This window comes from Macrosteles quadrilineatus, unplaced genomic scaffold (assembly GCF_028750875.1).
Source record: "Macrosteles quadrilineatus isolate MER2022 unplaced genomic scaffold, UCM_ALF_1.0 Scaffold_2__2_contigs__length_208266976, whole genome shotgun sequence".
Lineage (NCBI taxonomy): Eukaryota > Metazoa > Arthropoda > Insecta > Hemiptera > Cicadellidae > Macrosteles > Macrosteles quadrilineatus.
Window position 1 is genome coordinate 15065669 of NW_026542595.1, and position 24767 is coordinate 15090435.

General features: G+C 36.0%; 1 protein-coding gene across 2 annotated transcripts in view; it reads right to left on the bottom strand.

Annotated features, from left to right (window-relative positions):
• Nucleotides 1-24767, bottom strand: part of LOC128985715 (inactive pancreatic lipase-related protein 1-like) — a 94364-nt gene that overhangs the window by 13644 nt on the left and 55953 nt on the right. For both annotated transcript variants that reach the window (XM_054405519.1, XM_054405520.1), the window contains exons 9-10: nt 10017-10140; nt 6034-6246 (exon numbers count right to left, since the gene is read on the bottom strand). In XM_054405519.1, the coding sequence (XP_054261494.1) occupies nt 6034-6246; nt 10017-10140 (337 nt within the window). The remainder of the gene's footprint in view (nt 1-6033; nt 6247-10016; nt 10141-24767) is intronic.

Below are 24767 nucleotides of genomic sequence, written 5' to 3' on the forward strand. Positions count from 1 at the left end.
AAACAGAACTCCTCCCACATTTTTGGACCGTTTTTGATGATTAAAATGTCAAAACAATTGCCCTGATCTGTAGTTTTGCAAAGTGTTTTTCGTTTTTTGATATCTTTATTAGTTTGGGCAGGATCTTCCATCAAAGTTGGGTTTTCGCCCATAAGATTAACATGGGGGAATCTAAATATTTAATTGTAAACTTTGTCTCCACTAATTTGAGAGACCGACTGGGCGAAGAAACTTGATAGAGATGTCCAAAGAAAGGTCTTGGTCTGTAGATGAGTTATCAAAAGATAAACTAAGTAAATTCGCTTAGGGCTCTGCCCCTGAAGCCTTTAAAGATCCCTCGACAGCTTTGTTTACATTTTGGCCATATAATAATTTTTAATTAAACAGCTGTTAATTTTTAAATTGTGTTTTAAACAACACACATTTATTGGGAGTTACTGAGTTGTCCAGAAGAAGTATTTGCAATGTTATTTTCTGATTTTAAAATTGATTTTCTTCTGTATCATGTCATATTTTGCAATATATAACGTTTCATTACAAAATCAGTGGAAATTCCTTTTATCACAGAACAATTACAATAATTTCTTATTGAACTATCTAATATCTGTTGTACGGGTTGTTGTCTGCCTTTTTCACCACTTTTGCCTATATTTTATCATATTATTCTACAGATCATCATAGGTTCATGAGATTATTGTCATACATGTTTTCAATCATTGGAAAAATAGTCGAATGTGTAATACAATACAAAATAATACAAGTGCAGAAGGGCACGTTGTCCATTTGAGCCGTGTCCATATTTTATTAAATTAATAGTACTTTACAGCAACTCGATAAAACATTTTAAATATTTATGCAGAAATATGTGCACGATTTAGAAAGTCATTAAGTTGTAAATCTTCAATTTACTACAGACTTTTCAGAGAGGTTGCTATAAAGTATTCATTCATCATAGTGAACACATAATATAGATATGTATACAAATAAGAATTTCAACTATTAGAGAGCCTTTTAATGTTATTACAATAAATAAATGGGTTGTACATGTTTACTAGCGCTACTCAGCAACAAAAACCATTTAATTTACTCTAAAATATATATTCTTTAAGTGCACTAAGCAGCAGCCTAAAAAATACTATGTACTTACCCATATAGTTACAAAATGCTTGAACTCGCATTGTAACATTTATAATTCGGCTTATATTTCTCCAGCAGATTATTTATCTACAGAAGAAGTTTATTGTACTCTTATCATGTCTAATAACATCCAAAGACAGAAACCTTGCCTAAAATGGTACCTATCTTGACAAATTATTTGCAGTATCCTATGTTACGGACCGTGCACTGGGTTGTTAACATGATTGAAAATAACACGACATTTCGGCTAAAAAAAAGGCATAAAAAGTAAATACTATTTAGGCAGCTACTTGAAGTATATTCCACTAAACCTAGCTTTCCGTAGATGAACTAGAGTCGTAAGCCTTGAGAGTAACCGTCGATTTTGACGGGTTTCACCTAGTTAAAAGTATATTTCTTGTAAATAACTGGATATGAAGTAGATAAAATTGTATAGCCTAAAATCACTCTATCATCAGTAACATGAAAGTCTCTACTGAGATCTTGAAAAGAAACGAGGTAGTGTCTACTCAAAAAGCCACCAGACAGAAACACTTCACAAAACTAATCCACGTCACCTAGATTCTTAAAAAATGAAGTGACCACCCCAGTCTCCACTACAAATTATATACATGCAATTTAAATATAATTTAATGAAAAATATGCATCTTTAAACTTCAACAGAGGTTTCTTCAAATTAGGTAAACATTTGAGTGACACATTTAGCGAATTGCCCTATTAAGAAGAAGCTAGTACCACCAGAGGTGGCACAGAAAGAGCTAGACCCAGAACCGATTTACTTTCTCATTTTTATATCCCCGGAGGCCAAAAACATGATTCGATGAAATGTTTATGTATGTTTCCGCGAACACAATAACTCGAGTAACACATCTTCATGTCAGAATGTCTGCTCTTCTCGTCGGTGGATTTTTTTAGAATTAAAAAATTACAATGATAGCGTGGATACAACAAACAAAACATTTAGGCCTAACTGATCAACCATCAGACACTGGTTATACAGGAGATATGGCACCGGTGGAAGGTATGTTGTGCTGACAGCAACACAGGCAACATCTATACAGGGTGTTCGGAAAAGGTGGAGACATAATTTTTAGTTTTCAAATGGGGTAGAATAAGGCAGAAGCTAGTCAGGTTTGCCCCATTCTACAACTAAAAATCGTAATATTTCAGCTATTTCTTATTCAATCTTTTTACACTTGGTATCGTTTAATAAAGAATTAAAAATGCTAAAAAAAAGAGTATGTGATTTTTTATTCATAAAATCAGTCGTTTTTGAGTAATTTAAGTTTAAAACATTAAAATGGCCGCCATTTTGAAATTTTTGAATCATGATGAAATGTTTTTCTAACTTTGGTCTCTTCTGCCTTAACATACATAGTTTAGTTCATTAGTTTCATAAAGATCGGTTGAAAAAGTCCAAAGATAAAAACGTTTATGTAAAATATACAGAACGGCAGATATCTGGTTAACGGAGCGATTTTTGAAAAAAAATATTATTCTTGATATTCTCTTTATTTTGACCCAAGGAATCACTATGTAAATTATGTCCACACCTTTTATGAGCACCCTGTATATTTATTTACGTAAGGTGATTCTTTGCATAGAAATTTTGGGCGAATGGGAAGTTGTAGAATGACGGAAGAGGGATCAAATGAAAGGACTCTATCCCATGAAGGCGGGGAAGAATAGTACAAAATTAGATCTAACGTAAAATGTTCTCCATAAGAAAAGCATTAAAAGCCATTTACAGCAGATTTTTGTTTGCATAAATACAGCTGATCGTGATTTATCATCAAGCCTGCACACAATATTAACATTTTGGATTACTTATTTGCCAGTCCATTCTGCAATATACTGTTTACTATTATGAATAACGTTACCTATAATAATTGAGACTTTTTCGTTAAATCTTTGAATATTGAAATCAATTATTATACTGCGCAATTTGCAAATTTGTGTATTTTTATGTAAATTTGTTAAGCGTATGATAAGAAGTAGAATCATGTAAGATGGCTCAAATCAAAAGAATTGAACTTAGGGCTGCAAAAATAATGAAGTTACAAACATTTAAATAGAAACTATATATTTAATTACACAATGTAATTCTTACCTTCAAAATTGTGGGCGACTGGGAAGTCGTAGAAAGACGGGAGAGGGCTCGAACCCTAAGGTAAGGGTAATGGAACCCTAACCAGTGGCTAAAGAGTTAAGAATCAGCTGACGATTAGCTTTTTTAACCCTTAATAAAATGTAAAAACGTTAAAATGTTTTCAAACAAAATGATAATGAATATATTGAACAAAAATTTTATACTATTAAAAATTAAACAATTTAAAATGTGAACAAAGTAGCTGTTGTATTAAGTCTGTTCTTTTAGTCATATGATTTATTTGTGTTTAAATATCTTTTGTTGACAGATGATTTTTGTAAACATATTTTTGTAAACATTGGTTTAGTTTTGAAATAGAGTTTGTTGAAACAAGATGTGTGTTTAATATTCTTGGATTAGAAATAGAACAGTAGCAAATGAATACATAGGTGTGGTAAACTGAACCACCCGCTGAACGTTTAAATATGCCTATTTTGATCAAATATGTCAAATCTATCACACCATGAGTAATACCACCACATGAACTTGCACGTAGAGTAGTTTTTATATGTTTATCAGAAAAAAAAATCTTGGGTTAAGTTATCAATGGGATGCCATAACACTAATTTTGTGAAACATTTACAAAAGGAGTATAAAATTAGAAATAATAACTGGGTCAGGGTGCTAATTTAGCGATTTTTACCAAGAACTAAGATTATCTCAACACACCTTATATGCCTTTTCATATGTCACAAGTACGATTTCCAAAATTCCAATCAGGGAAGCAATTTTTTTAACATTAGCCTCAAGACTAAAGCTACCTTAGTAAACCAGTATTTATTCACAACCAATTATTATGTTTGCAGATTATTTCTTGAAAATAGCATCAACAAAAGTAAACAATTAAGAGACTGTTTTTTTACACAGAAGATATCTACCCTACAGGGATATCTATCCTGACAAATCAATAATTTGATACAACAAAAGGTTTAAATTACCTGTATCCGTCAGGCGATCTTTGAGGGATACAGGTAATTTAAACCTTTTGTTGTAAAAATCAGAGATCCAGAGGCTAAACCATAAAAATAATACCCCCCCCCCCCCCCAGCAAACCTGCAGACTAAGCAAATTTCCATTTTCTTGGCTGGATTTATACTAAAATATTCCCTTAAAATTGTGAGGTTTATTTCCTTATTCAAATAACATTAATTTTAATGGAGTAGGCCTACTTAGGTTTGCTGCTACAGGGAAGGTATTGAGGTGTTTTTTTAATTGAAATGTTGATAGCTTAGTATGAAATAAACAAAATTGCCAAATTTGATTAAAATCTATATCTATAAAAGAGGAAGTATGTACTTATGTATGTATGTACGTATGTACATATGTATGTATGTATGTAGGTATATACCCTATGGACTCCAAAAACGCTTGGCGGATTGGAATGAAACTTTTAGGCATTATTAAGCATTATTCAAGGATGGTTTGTGTGAAGTTTGGTGCAGATCCATCAAAAGGGCTCCGCCCAGGGGGTTTTTTAAGGGGTCCAATGTCAGACTTTTGGAACTACAATTTTTACAAATAAATATAATTTAAAAGCAGATGTTTACTTTCACCAACTGTTTTGTAGGTTTAAAGGATCACAACATTCTATATTAGTCATGATTTGAAATAGTGCCACACTGTTTCCACAGAATGCGGCACAGAGAACTATTTTACTTTTGGATAAGTCCAAATATATTAAACCCCAATCGCAGCACACCTGTGCACTCAACAACGTTTAACTTCTCCATTTTTAAATATGTAAACATAAAAAGTAAAACCTTTATCAAAGTATTATAAACAATAAAAGGGATGGCAATACCTATTTTAGTGAGTTAAATAATAACTTAAATGTATATACAAAAAACATTGTTTATCCATGGCAATTAAGTAAAATAAATATTCTATTTTTGTTTTTGGTGTACATTTTTTATTATTTATCGTGAAGAACAAATTACCATTTAAATAATAGTTGTTAGGGCAGCAATGCGCGCCTGGTAACTGCTAGTATATCCATAAACAAGCAAACTACAACAGTTTATTTATTCTCCATAAGAATAACATCGGAATTTTAAGTTTAAAATTTTTTCAATTTCTCCATAACCGTTAGGCATAAAACAACGCTTCAATATACAAAATTATTTTATTTTTTATTTCTACAAAACGGTTTAGAAAGAAATCTTGAAATTTTGTGTTTTAATAGAGTCCAAAATGGGAAAACCCAATTTTTACCCCACAAACCCCCGTTCCCATAGTCCGATCATGCTGGATCAACAACTCGTTAGATTGAATTTAGGTTTACACGTTTGTACCAAATTTAATCAAAATCGGATCAATTTTGCTCGAGTTATCGCGCTAACAGACACACACACACATATATATGTGAATTTATGAATATACATTAGTAAATGAAATAAATAATTAAACATTTAGTAAGTTACCATTTAAGTTATTAATTTATTAAATGACTCATATATATATATATTAATTTGAACAAAGGGTGTTTATGGCCTCTGTGGATCCCAAAACAAAAAAGTAAATCGGTCCCGGGTCTAGGTTTTACCACGAGACCTACGGTAATAGCTTATTCCCTATATGGGAAATTCACTAAAAAGGAGATAATTTGATTCTGAGTTTGTTTAAATAATTTAAAAATAATGTGTTTTACATTTGAGCTTTTTGGGAACTTATATCCCAACAACCACTAGTGAACCTTAATAAATAAAACTGAAACATTTTTTATTATTATACTGAGATGTTTTACCAACCCTCTAGCTAATGTAGAGCTGGTGACATCCACTGTGACGTTCCGTACGTACAGATGGTCATTGCAGGACAGTGCACAGTTGAACAGAGATGTTGGTGACAGCACATTGGAGTTTCTTCTCCAGCGAACATCAGCCTTGTGGACTGGACCAGTGTCTACAGTGTCTGTGTTGAGGAACTTATGTAAAGTCCCATGGACAAACTTCTGGGGTCGGCTAAAAATTTAATGTGTTTCAATTCAAGATTCTTCAATTTTTTGAAAAAAATAAATGAACAATCAACAGCTTTCATTATAATTATAAAAAAAAAATATAGGCCTAAACTAATCGGCGTCAACCAGCATGAACTGCACAAACAATAAATCATTTGTAATAGTATTTACATCAAACACCTTTTATAGTGAGATCAAAATAACGTCCTCCACAGGATCAAAAAATTAGTCAATATCTCCATTGATGTTTGATTATGGGGATTAAAGTTTGTCTGCTGCTGGATTCATGTGGGTCAATGCAAAAGCATTAATTTATTCAATTGATCAATATTTTAATGAATGAAAGAAAATCCTTCTTTATTGAGGCGAACTTAGGACCTCATGGTCCTTTCTTACAGTTAACCTCTAAAAAACTAATAATAACAACAACAAAATATTAACAAAAAATACTATACATTTTGTAACAAACCAAGTTATAAAATAGCATTAATCTTAGTTTACATTAATCTTCCTTAACATACATTCACACACACACATACACCCTCTGTTGCATCTAGGCCTAACGCATGCCATCCTGCCAAGCTACGGCCGTTCGGTCAAGGTAATATCCTTTCTGCGCCACCATCAGTCGGGATCAGTTTTCTATGGATTTAACGTGAAAAGGTATGGAGTTCCATAGGCGGCAAGCTGTTGCTAAAAATAATTTGTTATAAACAGTTGTTCTGTGATGAGAAATGCGAAGCGTGGACGAGCCAGAGTGGGTATCCCTTGCGCCTCTTTCATTCATTTAAAATTAACATTTAAAATTCTTTGCAAGATAATTTGGAATTCCAAGATTGATGGCCGAATGAGTAATGAAAAGTATTCATATTTTTCTGATGTCCTCTAATTTCAAAATTCATTCATTTATGTAATAGGGTGTGACATGGTCATCACGCCTAAGATTGAACAAGAATCGAACACAATAATTTTGTACTCTGTGTAATTTTGTTGCCAAAGCCACAGTCATACCATTAAACACAGTGTTACAGAAGTTAAAGTGTGGAAACACGAGTGATTTGACTAGTAAGAGTTTAATGTGAAAAGGTAGAAGTCGTTGCATCTTCTTCAGTGTGTGAACAGCGGCAAACACTCTTTTACAAGTGCTTACCACCGTGTCAGACCAGTCTAATATGTGCGGTTTAAAGTCAAACCAAGACTTTTTACTTTGTCCTGGTATTGCAAAGTGGTTTCGTTTACAGTGATTTTTGGTAAATTGTCTAGGTCCACTTTCTGCCCTAAGTCCATTCTTTTCTGCCCATTGGACAATTCTGTCGATGTTGTGGTTCATCAAGTGTATAGATTCATTTGCATCGTTCACTTTAAAATGAGAATAGATTGCAAGTCGTCAGCGTACGAATGAAACTTTACATGGTGTAGAACTGTACCGATTTCATTGATGTAAATGGTGAAAAGCAGAGGACCAAGAATTGAACCCTGAGGAACTCCGCAGGGAACTTGTCTCCAGTCGGACGTCAAGTTGTCATGACACACACACTGCTTTCGGCTCTGAAGATATGATCTCATCCATTTTAGTGAATTATCAGAGAAACCTAAAAGTTGGAGTTTAGCTAGAAGAATGCTATGATTTACGGTATCGAAGGCTTTACTGAAATCAAATAATGTTAAGATAGTACATTAGCTACGATCCATAGCAAATCGTATGTCATCAGTTACATGAAGCATTGCTGTTTCAGTGCTGAATGATTTACGAAAACCCGATTGAAAGCTATTGAGGATGTTATTTTGTGCCAAGAAATCAGAAACTTGAGAGTGAATGACTCTTTCTAGTGCTTTAGAAAGGGCGGGAAGAATGCTAATTGGTCTGTAGTCTTGCGGAAGAGATGGGGATGAGATTTATTCAAGGGACGGACAAGCGCAGACTTCCCCTTTTCTGGGGAAATACCTGATCTTAGTGAAGTATTAAATATGAAAGTTAATGTTGGAAGGAGAGCAAACAAGATACGTTTATTTAAAGAAATTGGGATTCTGTCAGAACCAGTGGCGTCAGACGTTAACTGCCCTATAGCCTTCAAAACATCAATTTGCAATATAGGCTTGAAGTTAAATTTAGTGATAGGATTTGGCAAGGGAAATTTTAACTAAGTAATGGTTAATTTTAACTCAGTTAAATGGTTCTGAACTATTGTACCGTTTGCCTGTGATGAAACTGATAAAAAATAATTATTGAAATTGTTCAAGGGAATTGATATGGGAACAACTTTAACATGCTTTCCAAATCCAAAATGTTTTAGATTACGCCAGCAAACAACAGAGGATTGCTTTCCTACAGAAAACAATCTATGATAATATTGAAGTCGAGCATTACGTAAATGTTGTTTTACTTGATTTCTAAGCTGGCAGTAGTGGGCCACGAGCACCTGATCTCTAGTTATTTTGGCTCTGCAATGTACTGAGTCCCGCCGAGCCATTAAACCATTGATCTCCTCACTAATCCAAGGAACGGATTGGCTTTTACTAACCCTACGGTTGACAATTGGAGCGTGCTTGTCATACAATTTAAAATGGTTTCATTAAGTGAATCGACCATATCATCAACTGACTCCAGGGTATGTATGGAGTGCCAAGGTGTTAAATTAACATCGGACAAAAAAATTGCTTCATTAAAATTTCTAAAATCTCTGTAAGAGATAAATTTTTCTTTGTATATTTGACAGGAAAATGTACTTACAATGATTTTGTCTGAAGATGGGCGAGCACTTTGTTCATTTTTATTATTAACTAGCTGTAACCCGCGGGCTTTGCCCCGTTTAACTTCTTAATTTTCAAGATTATCTCGTTCGCATGGCTCAATCACGTCCTGGCTGAAGTTTGTTCGCTACGCTCACTCACCTTTAGGTTGGAGCTCGTTCGCTACGTTCACTCACCTTTAGGTTAGAGCTCGTTCGCTGCGCTCACTTGCCTTCAGGTTAGCTCGTTCGCTACGCGTACTCGCCTCCAGGTTGAAGTTCGTTCGCTACGCTCACTCACCTTTTGGTTGCAAATTGGCTGTTGTCATAAATGTAAAAGAAATAATAGTGCTGCACCCTGTTGGTAATCCTTGTAACTTTAATGCTATTGAACATCATAGAACAGAACCAACTTGTTTAATTGAAACAGCTGTTAAGATTCAATAATTCCATTTCTCATAAGGTTAACATGGGAAACTCCAGAGCCACTGGGGCGGAGCCCGAAAGGATTTTTGAAATAAAAATATGCCTATATGTTAATCGGGAATGTGAGCTATCATCATGCCAAATTTCAGCCCAATCCGACCAGTACTTTTCGCGTTCACTTGTCACAAACATACATCCATACATCCAAACTTTCTCATTTATAATATTAGTAGGATTTCATATTCTAACTTGGCATATCCAATGTATTCAAAAGAATATCTAATGAAAATAATGATCTTATATATTTTATCTTATATGAAATTGATAGTTCAATACCAATAAATAGTAAGATAGCTTATTCCTTTCTTTGTTGAGGATTTTATTTTTTTAAGTATCTTTTTATATCAGCTGCTTGATTATGTTATGTTGTTCTAATATGTTCACAGTGAAGTGTTAATGTTTTTTTTAAATATTTTTCCTTTTTAAATCAATTATTAATAAAGTATTTTATTCCCTCGTTTCATCATCCCTATATGGGCAATTTGCTAAGGAGGCAATACTTTAAATAATTCATTGTAATAGGTTGCACCTTGTATTTTTCTATCCAAGTCACTCTCACCTCGGTGTCAGGTCACATTCTCTTGCAGTTTTTTCACCATGTAAGGTAATTTTGATTTGCCCCTCAATGGTTTGTTCAGCTTTGGAAGGTTTTGCGAAACCGAGTGTTACTCTGTAGTGGTATCCTAGAATCAAAGATTTAGGATGAAAAATAGTTTGTCTTCCAAAAGCAAATAAATATAGTTAAAGAAAATACATCTTCAAATAAGCGATAAAATTATAGGGATTGAAAAAAAATTTATCACATAGAATGATGTTATCATTGACTATAAGTTGCTATAGCCAAGATAAGCGTCTAGGCAGCCAGTGCAACTCCGAGGATCGTGGATCAGATCGGAAAACCCCCCACCACCGCTCCGTGCCGATGGCGTGACGTCAACCATTACCGCAACCCCAACGATACGCAGCTGAAAATGAGCCTTGGTGGTGTAGTGGATAGCGTGTCGGGCTGATAATCTGAAGGTCCCGGGTTCGAATCCCACTGGTAGCACTAACTGATTGTCAACAATTTTTTCATATCAGCAAGTTTAGTTGGTTTGGTTAGGTTATGACAGTTTAATTTTATAATTAAAAAATTATAAAAATGAATTTGAGACATTTATGATTTTATTTTTAGAAAAGAACTATTTTTTTGATTAGTAAACCTTCATTTGAGTTTTTCATTATCAGCAAGTTTGGTTAGGTTATGACAGTTTAATTATATTTAATTTAAATTTAACCAACAAACGATACATTTTGACAACGACAGTGATAACAATTTTCCGCGAACAGTTAGGCTATGCTGATGCGCCGGTATGATTTGGAAGCGTACGACATGGTGCGGTTGTGGGGGGTGTTCTGATCCACAATCCTCGGAGTTGCACTGGATGCCTAGACGCTTGTATAGCCAAGTATCTATACAGTAGACTCCCACTTATACGGACACCTTTTAACAAGACATCGGTTTAACCGGACTACACTCGGCGGAAATGACATCTCTTTAACCGGACAATTTTTATCAGCACATTGGTTGAACCGGACTAGATTGGCAGGAAGTGGGCGGTACTGAAACGACTGTTCTCGTGGGAGAGATTTGAGACCAGTGATCACGTGTCTAAATACAATATGCTCTCCTAAATTTAAGTCGAATATCACAGTAAACGGTCCATTTTAACGAGTTTTTGGGGACATCAGTTTAACCGGAAAAACCATTATCCGGACTGGCCTCGGTCCCGAGGAGTCCGGATAAGAGGAAGTCTACTACTTATTTAGGTTTTTTGTAACAATTACTCGTCCGAAACGACTGAACCGATTGACATGTTTTTAGTGTCATTGGAAAGAGCGTAACGTGAAGTTGTGCAGGAATCTTTATTTTTAGGAAAATAATTAGAGAGTGAGGCCCTGAGGCCCTTTAAAGTTTTGTATTTCTTTATAAGATTAACATATGGGAAACAAAAATTGTTATGAAACTCCAGCTGTTGTTAGAAATTAAAAGTGAGAAGAAGAACATATGTTAATTGTAAACAGTCAATAAGTTTGCTAATTTAACAGTTTGCTACAAACTTTTACTGACTTGGTTGAAATGAAATATTTACTATTTTAATTTGGGTTTGCGTGAATATTACAATGGAAAAAAGCGAGAGAGCCTGGATAAATTGATATAATCTGTTATGTGTATGTGTATACCATCCAAAATATTAAATTTGCACGGTCTAAGGCCATGGATTTTTTTTTTTTAGTTTTATCTTTGTTTAAGAGGAAGCCATTAGATTCAAACCAAATATAGAGGCTTCATCAATTGAGTTTTGAGCAAACTCTTGAAGTTGTTTAAGATCGGGATTTTTATTTAAAAATGTTGTATCACCTGCATACAAATAAGTTTTACGAGTTATATATTCTGGGTCGTTAATACAAATAAAAAATAACAGAGAACCTAGAACAGCACTCCTGAGGCACACCATTTTATTTTTAATTCTTGGGACCATTCTCCACTAATATTAACTTTTTATATTATATTGTTTAAGTATGGCTTGAAAAAAGAAAGTGGAGTTCCATTGATACCGTAAAAACTTAATTTCGTTGTTAGGTCATCATGATCCACACAATCAAAAAGCTTTACTTAGGTCGCAGAAGATAGCCTGAGCAAGTGACCTCTCAAAGACCATTTAGTACCTCATTAATCAATTTGTCTATTGCGTCTGATGTACGTACACTTGCCCCTTCTAAATCCAAATTGCAAAACACTTAAGAAGTTGTTACTTTCAAAAAAAGAAAGTGTTTTTGAATCGATTGAGGAACTGCTACTGGTTTTAATGACTTGCCAAGCAGTTTTACATTTGTATTTACTTTTTTCTATGACATTTGTGTTATGTTTTATTTTGGCTTTCTTAATTGAATGCTTATATTGATTTTTTTAACCCATTATACACTTGTTTTGTTTCATTTGAAACACTTTGGCTATTTTTCACTATTCTAACAATCTTACAGGAAAATCAATCTTTCTTTCATATTGCTCAAATCACTGTATTATACCAAGCATTATTACTTTTTGTTTTTTTGAAATTTTTGTATTTGAAAATTTGTACTTAAGAAATATAAAAAACTAGGTGAACCCGTGCGAACTCGCACGAATAATAAATTTGGATATTATAGCAACGTTGTTAGAAGTTGCTTCGTTGTATCGACTGAAACTTGCGCGTATGGATTAATATACCAAATGTTCAATCAACATGTGCATGAGTACAGTGCTGCAAGAGCCATTAGCTTTGTTTAGCATTCTTTCTTGAACAGCGGTTTTGACGTCGTAGATATGAATTTTGGCATATGTGGGATGCACCCCTTCTGACAGTTGTAAGGTGCCAATTCAAACATAAATTGTGTCGTGCACCTTATACATGAAAGGCCCTACACCGTTATGTACTTCAATTTTAGCTCGAGTGCTGACCATTGCGAGCGGAGAGTTGTACGATCTAATGTTCTCTTTGTAGTTTCTGCTCCAATGATTTGCTCCACTAAGTAGGCTCTGGATATAATAGATTTCTCGGTATGGTGGTAGATAGATTCAGTTTTCCTTTATGGCAGCAGGATGAAAATCCTTCGCCTCATCCTCATTGTTCTTCTTTAACACAAAAGAAGATGAATCAAATGTAAATGTCTTGGGTGTAAAGTGGGATACTACAGAGGACACTTTAAGCATAAAACCAAGTAACTGTATAGAAGATATTTGTACAAAGAGGACTGTTTTGAAACTCGTATCCTCAATATTTGACCCTTCTGGTCTATTTATCCCTGTAACATTTAAAGCGAAGCTTTTTATTCAAAGTTTGTGGGAAGAAAATTTGGACTGGGACGTGCCCCTAACCGAGGACAAATGCAAGGAGTGGCAAGAAATAAAACGTGATATTGTCAGCATTTCTAATGTTTCAATACCAAGATATGTTGGTTTAGAACCAACCTCAATCGAGTTACACTGTTTCACCGATGCTTCGAACATTTGCTATGCAACTACAGTATATGTTCAAGTGCAAAACGGAGCAGTTTCAAAATCTAAACTTGTATTTTCCAAAAGCCATTTAACTCCTAAAACTAAGAAAAACATCTCTGTGCCTCGTCTGGAACTAAAGGGTGTCCCAGTAAGAACGCCGGATTTTAGGAGCGTCTTATCCTTATATGTATTTCGATAGGAATTCCCAAATAATCAGCTATGTTATCAGTATTAGGTCCCATTTGTGGTCATGAATCGCTACATGACGGATCAATGCTTGGTCATAGGTAAAGTGCACTACAAGTACGGAGAATGTTTCGCTGAAACGGTGCGGAAACTGCACGTTATTTTCGGCCGGGACAATGCACCAAATGAGTCATCTGTCCGAAGATTGATTTCTAAGTTCGAAGAAATCGGCTCAGTTTTGGACATTAAAAAACCAGTGCGCAGTCGGGCAGGTCGCTCCCTTGAAAATATTGAGGCTGTACATGATAGTGTAGAGGACAACGCAAGAACATCGATTCGTCGGCGTAGTCTGCAGTTAGGCCTAGCTCGGAGCACAGTACAAAGAATTTTGGTAAAAGACCTTTACATGTGCCCTTACAAAAATCACCTCGCACAAGAGATCAAGCCAAAAGACTGGGTGGTTGGCAATCAAGATGAAAATGACAAAAATTTGCTGTTCAGCGATGAAGCACACATCGCTGCATTGCCATGTAAGCAAGATCGTGCGATTTAACACCATGTGACTACTTTCTTTGGGGATATTTAAAGTCACTTGTTTTCGTCAATAATCCTCAAACAATCCAAGACCTGAAGGAGGAAATTAATCGTGTCATTCAACAGGAAGTGTGTGAAAAAGTGATGGAAAACTTTGTCAAGAGATGTCGGGCTTGTCAGCAGGCAGCAGGTATGGGCACTTACAATACATAATATGTTATTACTAATCGGAGATACTATGCTTTAAGATTCATGTTTCATATTGTAATTTTAGCGTGAAAATATATGGTTCATTAACATTTCAAATTCGGCGTTCTTATTGGGACACCCTTTACTTGGGGTTTTAATAGGTTCGCGTGCCTTGAACTTTGTGGAGAAGAATTTAGAACAGCCAGTTTCAAGAAAGTTTCTTTGGACCGACTCCCAGTGTGTCTTACATTGGATTAAAACAACTAAGATTTTACCTAAATTCACTGAACGAAGAGTTTCTGAAATAAAGGCAAATAAAGATGTTATATTTAAATATGTTCCATCTGAAACTAATCCATCAGATGTAGCAACTCGTGGCATGAATGTTAACGAACTTTGCAGCTGTCAAATGTGATGGTCAGGACCTCAGTGGTTTAATCTGCCTGAAAACCAATGGCCGAACTAGAACTTTAATCCCACTGAAGAAATTCATGAAGTTAAAGAAGAATTAACAGCGTTTAATGAGACAGCTGAAGAAAGGATCTTAGAACCTCCATATGGAATTGATGTCAAACGATTTTCGACTCTGAATAAACTACTACGAGTAACAGCGTTCTGCGAAAGATTTATTTCTAAGTGTAGAAGACAATCCATTGTTCATACCACAACTAACGTGACTGCTGAAGAAATCCAGTTGGCTAAACTAAGATGGGAAAAATATGTTCAAAGGAAACACTTTTCCGAAACTATAAGTAACATCGAAACCAATAAAGGAGATCCACTTCAAAAACAATTGAAACTGTTTCTTGACTATGACGGCCTGCTTAAATGTTCTGGAAGGCTTTCATATGCTAAACTTTCAATACTCTAGAAACACCCTAAACTTCTACCAAAAAATGAATACTTCTCAACTCTAGTGATACAACACTACCATAATGCTTTATTTCATGTTGGAGTTCAACATACTCTGGCAGAAATAAGAAAAGAATACTGGATTTTGTGTGGAAGATCTCAAGTCTACAAAACTATCAAGAAATGTTTAACTCTTGTATTCGTTGGGAGGGTGGTCCATACAAATTGCCACCCATGCCTCCACTTCCAAAAGAGTGGGTTACAGAGCAGATCCCATTTAGCAACACTGGACTCGATTACTTCGGCCCATTATACATTAAAGACTATCACAACAATGACTCTGGAGATTTAAGGAAAGTTTATGGCTGCATATTTACTTGTCTTACAACAAGAGCCATTCATCTAGAGCTAGTTAACGATCTAACGACTGAAGAATTTCTTCTATGTCTCAAACGGTTCATAAGCAGAAGAGGTAAACCAAAACAAATATTTTTAGACAATGCCCCTCAATTCAAACTCGCCGCTTCATTTACTGAAGATATCTGGAGAAAAAACTTCAACGACTCTAGTGTTTTCTCTTGCATAAATAATGAGGGATGTGAGTTCTGTTTTATTCGTGAACTATCACCTTGGATGGGCGGTTTCTATGTGCGACTTATATCCCTAGTAAAGAGGTGTTTAAGAAAGACAATTGGTCCGACAATACTTACATTTACTCAGTTGGAAACTACTTTAACTGAAATTGAAGCGGTATTGAATTCAAGACCTTTCTCTTATAGTGAAGCCAGTTTATCAGATTGTATAGGGTGGCGCAGAGAAATGGGGAAATTCAAAATAATCATAATAAACCAAGAAAATCGTACAAAAAAGTCTTTAATCGTGAAAATATGTTGGTGACGTGTGGAAAATACATAAGAAATGTTGGAAATAGGAATATTGTTGAAAATCACCTTTTAAAATTAACATCAGTTAAGTGCTGTCTTTTGGGCCTATTTGTTCAATCAATTTTGAAGACTAGCATTGTGCGACGTGATGTGTCCTCTGGGATGTTGGCAACGTAATCTTCGATCTGAGTATTGAGCTCAATAACATTTCTTGGCCTAGTCAGGTACACAACACTCTTTAGATGTCCCCCATAGAAAGAAGTCGCACACTGAGAGGTGTGGAGGCCAAACGACGTTAGCGTTCCTTGTAATGATGCGCTCCCCAAACGAACGTCTCCATGCAGCCATTGACAGATTGGTAGTGTGTGAAGGTGTTGTTGAAACCAGGTTTGCAGGATTTCAATTTCTAGAAAAGCATGAAGCCGTGGAGCAAAAAATGTCTCCAGCATATGAATGTAACGTTGAGATGTAACAGTTACTGTGGAACCATCTTCATCCTCAAAAAAGTAAAGTCCAACATCAACACCAAGACAAGACAATGCCCACCATACAGTAACTTTGGGACTGTGTAACGAACGTCGATGAAGTTCAGTGGGTTTTCGTTAAGCCCAGTAACGCATGTTCTGCTTATTGACACGTCCATTTAAATGAAATTAACAGACTTCCAAACATTTGCAGCTGTTGCACTGTAACAATTTTTGTAGTATGCTCTCACGGCGACTGCAGGGTCCGCACCACTCCACAGCTCCTTCTCAACTAAATGTCCATTAGTATTTGGCGTTATGACTTTCGTTTCTCACTCCTACAAGACATACAGGTGTACCAACAACGACTTGAAAATTTCCCGTTTCTCTGCGCCACCCTGTATCTTAACATCATTTCCTGAATTTTCACGGGAAAAATGGAATTGAGATGAGTGGAAAGACAACTAATCCAGACCATAAGCTATCCAACACTGAAAATTTACTTCAAACTTGGAAAAAAGGACAGAACCTCATAAACTCATTTTGGGTTCTTTGGAAGAAAGACTACTTAACTAGTTTGAGAGAAAGGACTCAATCTGAAATCAAGCAGAAATGTTGCCGGTCTTCACAATTCCCCAGTATTAGAGATATTGTCCTTATTCACGATAATTTACCCAGAGGATGTTGGAGACTTGGTCGAATTAATGAACTACACTCAAGCAAAGACGGAAATATCAGAAGCGTAACAGTCACTTTAAGCAACAAAAAGAAAATAATTCGACCTTTAAAATTACTCTACCCTCTTGAAATTAACCGTGATGAGACTAACCAGGTGTGTTGAAGAAATTTCTCAAGTGGCCGGAGTGTGGCAAAGCCATAACATTTCCCAAAAGACTGTTTGTAACATATGTAATTAATACCAGATGTTGTAAATATAAAAATAAAACAATGTGAGTTGTACTAGTTGAACTAATAGCAAAAAGATAATGTTATCTAAAACTGAAATACTTTAATTGTCAAAAATAAAACTTCTTTCACGCTTCCACATTTATATATCTACTTAAATTAGAACAAAACTTATAAATCCGCGACAATAGGTTTTAAATGACTGAAATATTAATAAAAAAATAATTGTAAACAAATCACGACCTTCACAGTGCACCGAACGGAACTAAACAATCAAATTGGCTTCAGCTGTTCCATAAGGATGACAAATCTACCACTAAGGGAGTATTTTTATCTATGACACCAAAGTGTGTATTTTAACCCAAATATATGAGTGAAAGATGAGTGTAGAATGGAGATGTGAAGAATAAAAGTTGAGAAAACTACTTCAGAAGCCATCATTGAATAAGATCTTATGGCTCAGCGAAGTTATGAACAACGCGCCAATCAACTTAAGCATATAGGAGTGTTGACAAATCGCTGCGTGAAGTTTGGAAGATTGTCAGCACATAGCAATTTCTCAAAAGCTATAAAGTCAGTGAATGTCGAATATTCACGAATGGGGCTGTTTAATGTAACATGTATGCACTGTGGAGCCATATTTTCCCCTGAGGAACAAGTGTAAAATAGAATTGGCTGAGATTCATTTTGCGATTGCTGTCTACACGGGAATGTCAGGAATTCAAAAACAAGTCGTCAAGATTCCAGAACAAACTTGCCCTGCTGTTCACCCGCCAACATACTTTACAAATACTTTTTGCTTGGCATAAAAAAGTTTGACATCATCTTTGCATTTGTATCATTTAATGTTAAAGATGACCAAACTCCTGAAAAAAAGCATCTATTGTTTCACAATCGTTATAGACCCAGAAACAGTGCTGAATGGAGAGGAACCAGTCTGCCCAATACACCTTACCCTAACTTCAACATCCTATAAAGAAGTTAAAACGATAATAAACTCCATAAAAGCCAAAACATCAAGTGGAATAGATGAGTTTTCCTCTAAGATGATAAAGCACTTCTCTCAAGAACTCATCTCTCCTCTGGTTTATCTTATAAATAAATAATTTAAAGAAGGCAAATTCCCATCCGCCATAAAAGTCAGTAATATATACCCCAAACATAAAAAAGGACCAACTGAAAATGCTCAAAACTACAGGCCCATCTCTCTCATCTCCAGCTTCTCTAAAATCATAGAAAAAATTGCTCTGGCTAGATTAATGGCACATCTTAATCATAACAAACTCTTTGACAACCAACATGGCTTTCGGAAGAATAAATCTACATCCTCAGCTATAACAGCACTAATTGAGTACGTCCTAGACCAGATAGAAAACGAACAATACATTTCTGTCATATTCCTTGATTACAGTAAGGCTTTTGACTGCCTGGGCCACGACCTGATATGCAAGAAACTCGAAAGACTCGGTATAAGAAACTCTGCGCTAGAATGGTTCAAAAGCTACCTAACGGGACGTTCACAAGTCGTGGAACTGAAAAACTCATCAAATGAAGTCACAGAAAGTTTCAAATCTTCAAAAAGCAAGCTGACGAGAGGAGTTCCACAAGGCTCTGTATTAGGCCCGATTCTATTCATCTTATTGACTAATGACTTCCCCAAACAAATTGAGAGTGAAAATGCTGTTGCAATCATGTATGCAGATGACACAACCATTTTGATCAAGGACAACACAGCCCAAAGCCTTTACCTTAATTAAAAATCGATCTTAAATAAAGCTATCCTCTACTCAAAGAACAATGACTTAGCAATAAACCCCACAAAAACTACAACTCTGAATTTCAGTAAGAAAAAAGACATAGTCCCTCAATTAGAGGATGTAACAATAGAAAACCACACAAAATTTCTCGGTGTTATCCTTGATAACAAACTAACATGGAAAGAGCACATCAACCACCTAAGCAAAAAAATCAGTACTGGAATATATGTCGTCAGAAGGATAAACTACATAGGCGGACTCTCTGTGGCCAAAACAGCTTACTTCGCACTGGTAGAGTCGCATCTTAGATATGGCTTGACAGTGTGGGGAGGAACTTCAACAAAAAATATGACTTAACTTTACGTACCTCGTCTTGCAGTTCAAAAATATATATATTTTTGAACTGCAAGACGAGGTACGTAAAGTTTAGTCTATACTACGCAGTTCAGGGGCTACAAAATGGAATTTAAAAAATATGAATCGAATTCTTGTCCTTCAAAAGAAAGCCATAAGAGTCCTCGCCAACCTTGTACCACCACAGACTTGCAGACTAGCATTCGCAAACCTAGGAATCCTCACAGTGGTGTCTCTCTACATACTTGAAACCATTAAGTATGTGAATGAAATAAACCCCTCAAGAAACCAAGACCTGCACCACTACAACACCCGTCATGGCTCCAAATTTGCACTACCAGTTCACCGAACTGGGAGAAAAACCCTTCCTACACCGGCTGCAAGCTGAGGAACCATCTACCTGACTACCTGAGAGACCTGACTGGCAACAAGCTACACCAGGAGCTGAAGAAGTGGCTAATCGCAAGACCCTTCTACTCAATAAAGGAATTTTATGAAAATTAACATGTACAATTCACTATTGTATTGACACTATTGTAATTCTTAACGAATTAACAATAAAGATTATTGTATTGTATTGTATTGTATATTGTATTGAATTGATACAGCACATCTACTTGAGGTAATACTGCGGGACAGAGCCCAAACGTTCCATTGGCCCAAGCGTTCATGATGATGTGCCCAGTCATAAAATAAGAAAACGCTTGAGTCGCTGCTAAAGGAATTCAGCTGCCGCAAGTTAATTTGATTCTTGCACCACCCAAACAGCTCTTTTTTGGGGTAACAATCTTGAACCAAACAGCTACAACATTGCAACTTAGAATTAAGTACAGTATTAGCCGTCATCACGCTCAATGCCAACCAGACCTACCCGGATTTCGACTGTATCTTAAAAGAACGAGGAAAATAACTGTTCAATGCTCAATATAGACAACCGCATCTAGCTGCTATTCATGTATCCTCTCTTTTACCATAGACAAAAAGAAATAAATATAGACTGTCAGCTGTGCTGCGGTTAGCGCATATTCCGGCGCCGACCGCTAGGGGTAATGTGTAGTTACGGCGCACACCGCTGCATCATCAAGCGCTAGCGACCGTTTCCATAACAACTTGGTAGTTGGGAGTAGTGTTGCCAACTTTGGAGGAATTCCCCGGAATTGGTGTTTACTGAAATTTTTAATATTAATCAATAAAATAATTTAAATGCCATATTTTATTGTATTTTTTTAAACGTATATTTTTTTATACTTTTGTAGTTTCATTACAATGATTCAAAGTTGTTCTTTATTAATCCATAATTTTAGGAAGTGGTTTATTGGAAGGTATTGTTTTATATTTGCAAGGTCAAAATCGAATTAACCAGGGTGTCTAGTATGCGGGGAAAACGGGAAAGTCAGGTATTAGTATTGAATTTCAAAATGGTCTTGAAAAGTTGGGATTTGGTCTTTATTTTGATATCAAAGTCGGGAAATTGCATGATTTTATCTCGATCGCACTAGACAACGATCACGTTACCGTGACGGCACAAAATGATGATGATGTCTACACGACCGTGGGAGATGATCTTAAACCGCGACCGTGCTAGACGTCGTTTTCGTGACCGCGGGAAAAATGATAACGTCTTTTCTGCGATCGCGCAAGACAATAATGTCTACAAGGCCGCTGAAGATGTTCACAATTTTGCCGCAATCGTGGACGACGATGACGTTTCGTGACCACGGCATTCAATTATGATGTCTACACAACCGCGGAAGGTGTTCATGATTTTTACGCAATTGCAGAAGACGACACTAGCGATATAGTAATCATTTCGTTTGCAAGAGTGGTAGTGCTGCTAACAGGTGGCGAGTAGTCGTGGTCGACACCGAATCGAATACCGATAACCGATATCGAACGGCGATAGCGCTCTAGCGGCAGATCGCAAAACCTTTCTTTGACAGTCTATATTTTACTCTATTGTCTATGCTTTTACCCACAAGGAATTTGGATTATTCAACCAACATAATGCCAACATGCACACCAAGTACAAACACTGAAATTCATCGGTGTGATCTTGCCCACCGCGACTTGCATGCATGCTATGCTTTATGTGGCCTACTCTAGGGTTAAGAGCAGAAACAGTTTGAATGTGGTTTTACCTCCAACAAATCCTAATCCCACCTGCAAGGAAGTATGAAAAAGAAGTTTTAATCAATCATTCTAATAATAATTCAATGCCGTCATACAGCAGCCCAATCGACATGGAATTTGAAATGTAAAACATTATGTGGATTACAATATTATACAGGGTGAGGCAATGAAAGTGCCCCAATTTATAAATAATACAAACTCTATAATATTTACCCTATCTGATATAAATAGCACTTCAAAGCACAGCTTTTTTTGCCATTTTATCTTAACAAAGTCATTTTTCCATTTCTTGAAAACAAAATCCTGCAAGTGACGTCCTTGTACTACTTAACATTCCTTTTTAGTCACTTGAAAACTCCATCAAATACTCCTCCAGCTAATCAGGAATCACTTTGGTATTTGGAACATTCTTAGCTTCGGTTCAAGCAAATCTTTGATGCGACTTTAAAAACTTTGAACTTCAATTAGCTTATCAGAATCCCCCCCCCCCCCCCCCATAAAGGGCCAACGTAAAGCTTTCAACTAAAAAGTTTCCTTGAAAATCTCTTTGGACCTTGAATTACTGTGACTCACAATCTTTCAACATTTGCTGGTGTACAAAGAGTTTTGCGGCACCCATTGATTATTTTTAAGGATTAAGCTGCTATCCTAAATAATTTTACCCAGTTCACCATAGTTTTCCAATCTGGAACAGTGCCATGTTGACCAAGGATGGAATGTGGTCCAAACAATCTCAAGGTATTTGCACAAGAATCACTATTTTAAAAATAGGTTTCCACATCAAATTCTCACTGTTAATAGCCTCAGGCATATTTACTAATTGTTGGTATTGCTATAACCAGCTGATCTCTAGTTGTTGATTATCTTATGTTATGATTTCTTAGAATAAACACTTTCTTGTTTCGAATTGATTATTTAATTAAAATTGTTTTAATTAATACATAAATGAACATGGTGTCAGTAGTACCAAATCCACTGGACTTAAGTGACCCAACGAGAGTACGAGAAAACTGGGAAGTGTTCAAGAAACAATGGAAGAACTATTTGATATTAGCTGAAGCAGGAGCATTAGGTGGTACAAGGTTAAGTACACCTAAACTGAAGATGGCCATGTTTTCAACTGTAATTGGCCGTGATGGACTATGTTTGATTGAAAGAATACTTGGCTCCAATGAATCAACCCTGGATCAGGTAATTGAAGCTTTGGATAAGTATTTTTTAGGGACAAATAATTCTTTGTATGAGAGATTTATTTTTAATGGCATTGTTCAAAAGACTGATGAAACGATTAAAGACTTTATAGGTCGTCTAAAAGAGCAAATACGATTGTGTGACATTGATTCTTTAGCAAATCTCAACAAGACAGGCCTTGAAGATACTCTAATTTGCGACCAACTTGTTGTAGGTATAACCAATACTGAATTAAAAAGAACACTTTTGCGTAGAAAAGACCTAAAACTTGATGAGGCTATAGAAATTTTTATGCATCATGAAACAACTGAAAGGTTTGTTACAAAAATGACAGTGAAATCAGAAGATGCGGCATTTCAAGCAAAGAGTAGACACTTAGATAACAAATGGAAGTGTCGTTTTTGTGGTAAAAACCATATTAAGGGAGCAAAAAACTGCCCTGCGTTTGGCAAAGTTTGCACCACCTGTAAAAGGAAGAACCATTTCAGTAGCGTGTGTCGAAGTTCCGGTAAAGTTAATTTGCTCCAAGATAATGACAGTGAAGCAAATCAAGATAGCCAAAGTGAAGAGGAAGTGATGGAGCTTAACAATATCCAGTATAAAAAACGACTTTTTGTAAAAATGATGGTCAACAAAAAGCTCAGAAAGTTCCAGCTTGACTCAGGTGCAACTTGTAACGTTATGGGGCTACGAGATCTAAAAACTATTCTTGACAATGAGAATCCTAAACTTAATAGTAGTTCCACTACTTTGTGTTTCTATGGCGGGTCATCCCAAAACTCACTAGGCAGCATTGTGCTTAAAGCAAAATTCAAAAAGAATATTTTTGATTTAAAGTTTGTAATTCTGAATTCTGAGAGAAATCCTCTTATAGGAGCAGCAGATTGTCTTCGACTAGGATTGATTACGACAGATGAAAAGGTCTTCCAGGCTCTCACAGCATCTAACCAAACGGCCACACATCAACATACGATATTTGATAAATTTCCTACTGTATTTGAAGGATTAGGTAGTTTTGAAGGTCTTTGCAGCATAAGAACTGACCCGTCGGTACCACCTTCAATAGCAGCACCCAGGCGACAACCTCTAGCATTGAAGAAAGAAATATGTGCTGAATTAGATAGACTTGAACAGCTCGGAGTCATCGTCAAGGTAACAGAGCCTACTGATTGGGTTCAGTAGTAGTGAAGAAACCTAACAAGATACGACTTTGTATAGATCCTTTTCACCTTAATAAAGCCATTAAAAGATCTCATTATCAAGCACCAACTATTGAGGAAATAGCTCCACAGCTATATGGAGCAAAGTTCTTTAGTGTTCTGGACCTTAAGGATGGGTTTTGGCATGTAAAGCTAAATGAGGAATCAAGCAGGCTAACTACGTTTTGGACCCCCAAAGGTAGATTTCGTTGGACTAGACTACCTTTTGGTGTTGCTAATGCTCCTGAAGAGTTTCAACGAAGAGTTCAAGAAAACCTCGAGGGCCTTGAAGGAGTTGTGGCAATAGCTGATGATGTTATGGTATTTGGAAAAGGAAACACCGTTCAAGAAGCTAAGATTGACCATGACAAGAAGCTGAATGCTCTTCTGCAACAAGCTCAGCGTAAAGGGTTAAAGGTTAACAAGGATAAGTGTAAAATAGGTGTAGAAAAAATTCCATACATGGGACATCTCATTACAGCAGATGGGTTGTGTCCTGACCCTAGCAAAGTAGAAGCTATAAGAAAACTTTCAGCTCCTACTTCAAAAGAAGAAGTCAAGAGATTTTTAGGTTACATCGTGTACTTATCAAAGTTTCTACCAAGACTATCAGAAGTAGCAACACCGCTTAGAAATTTGCTGA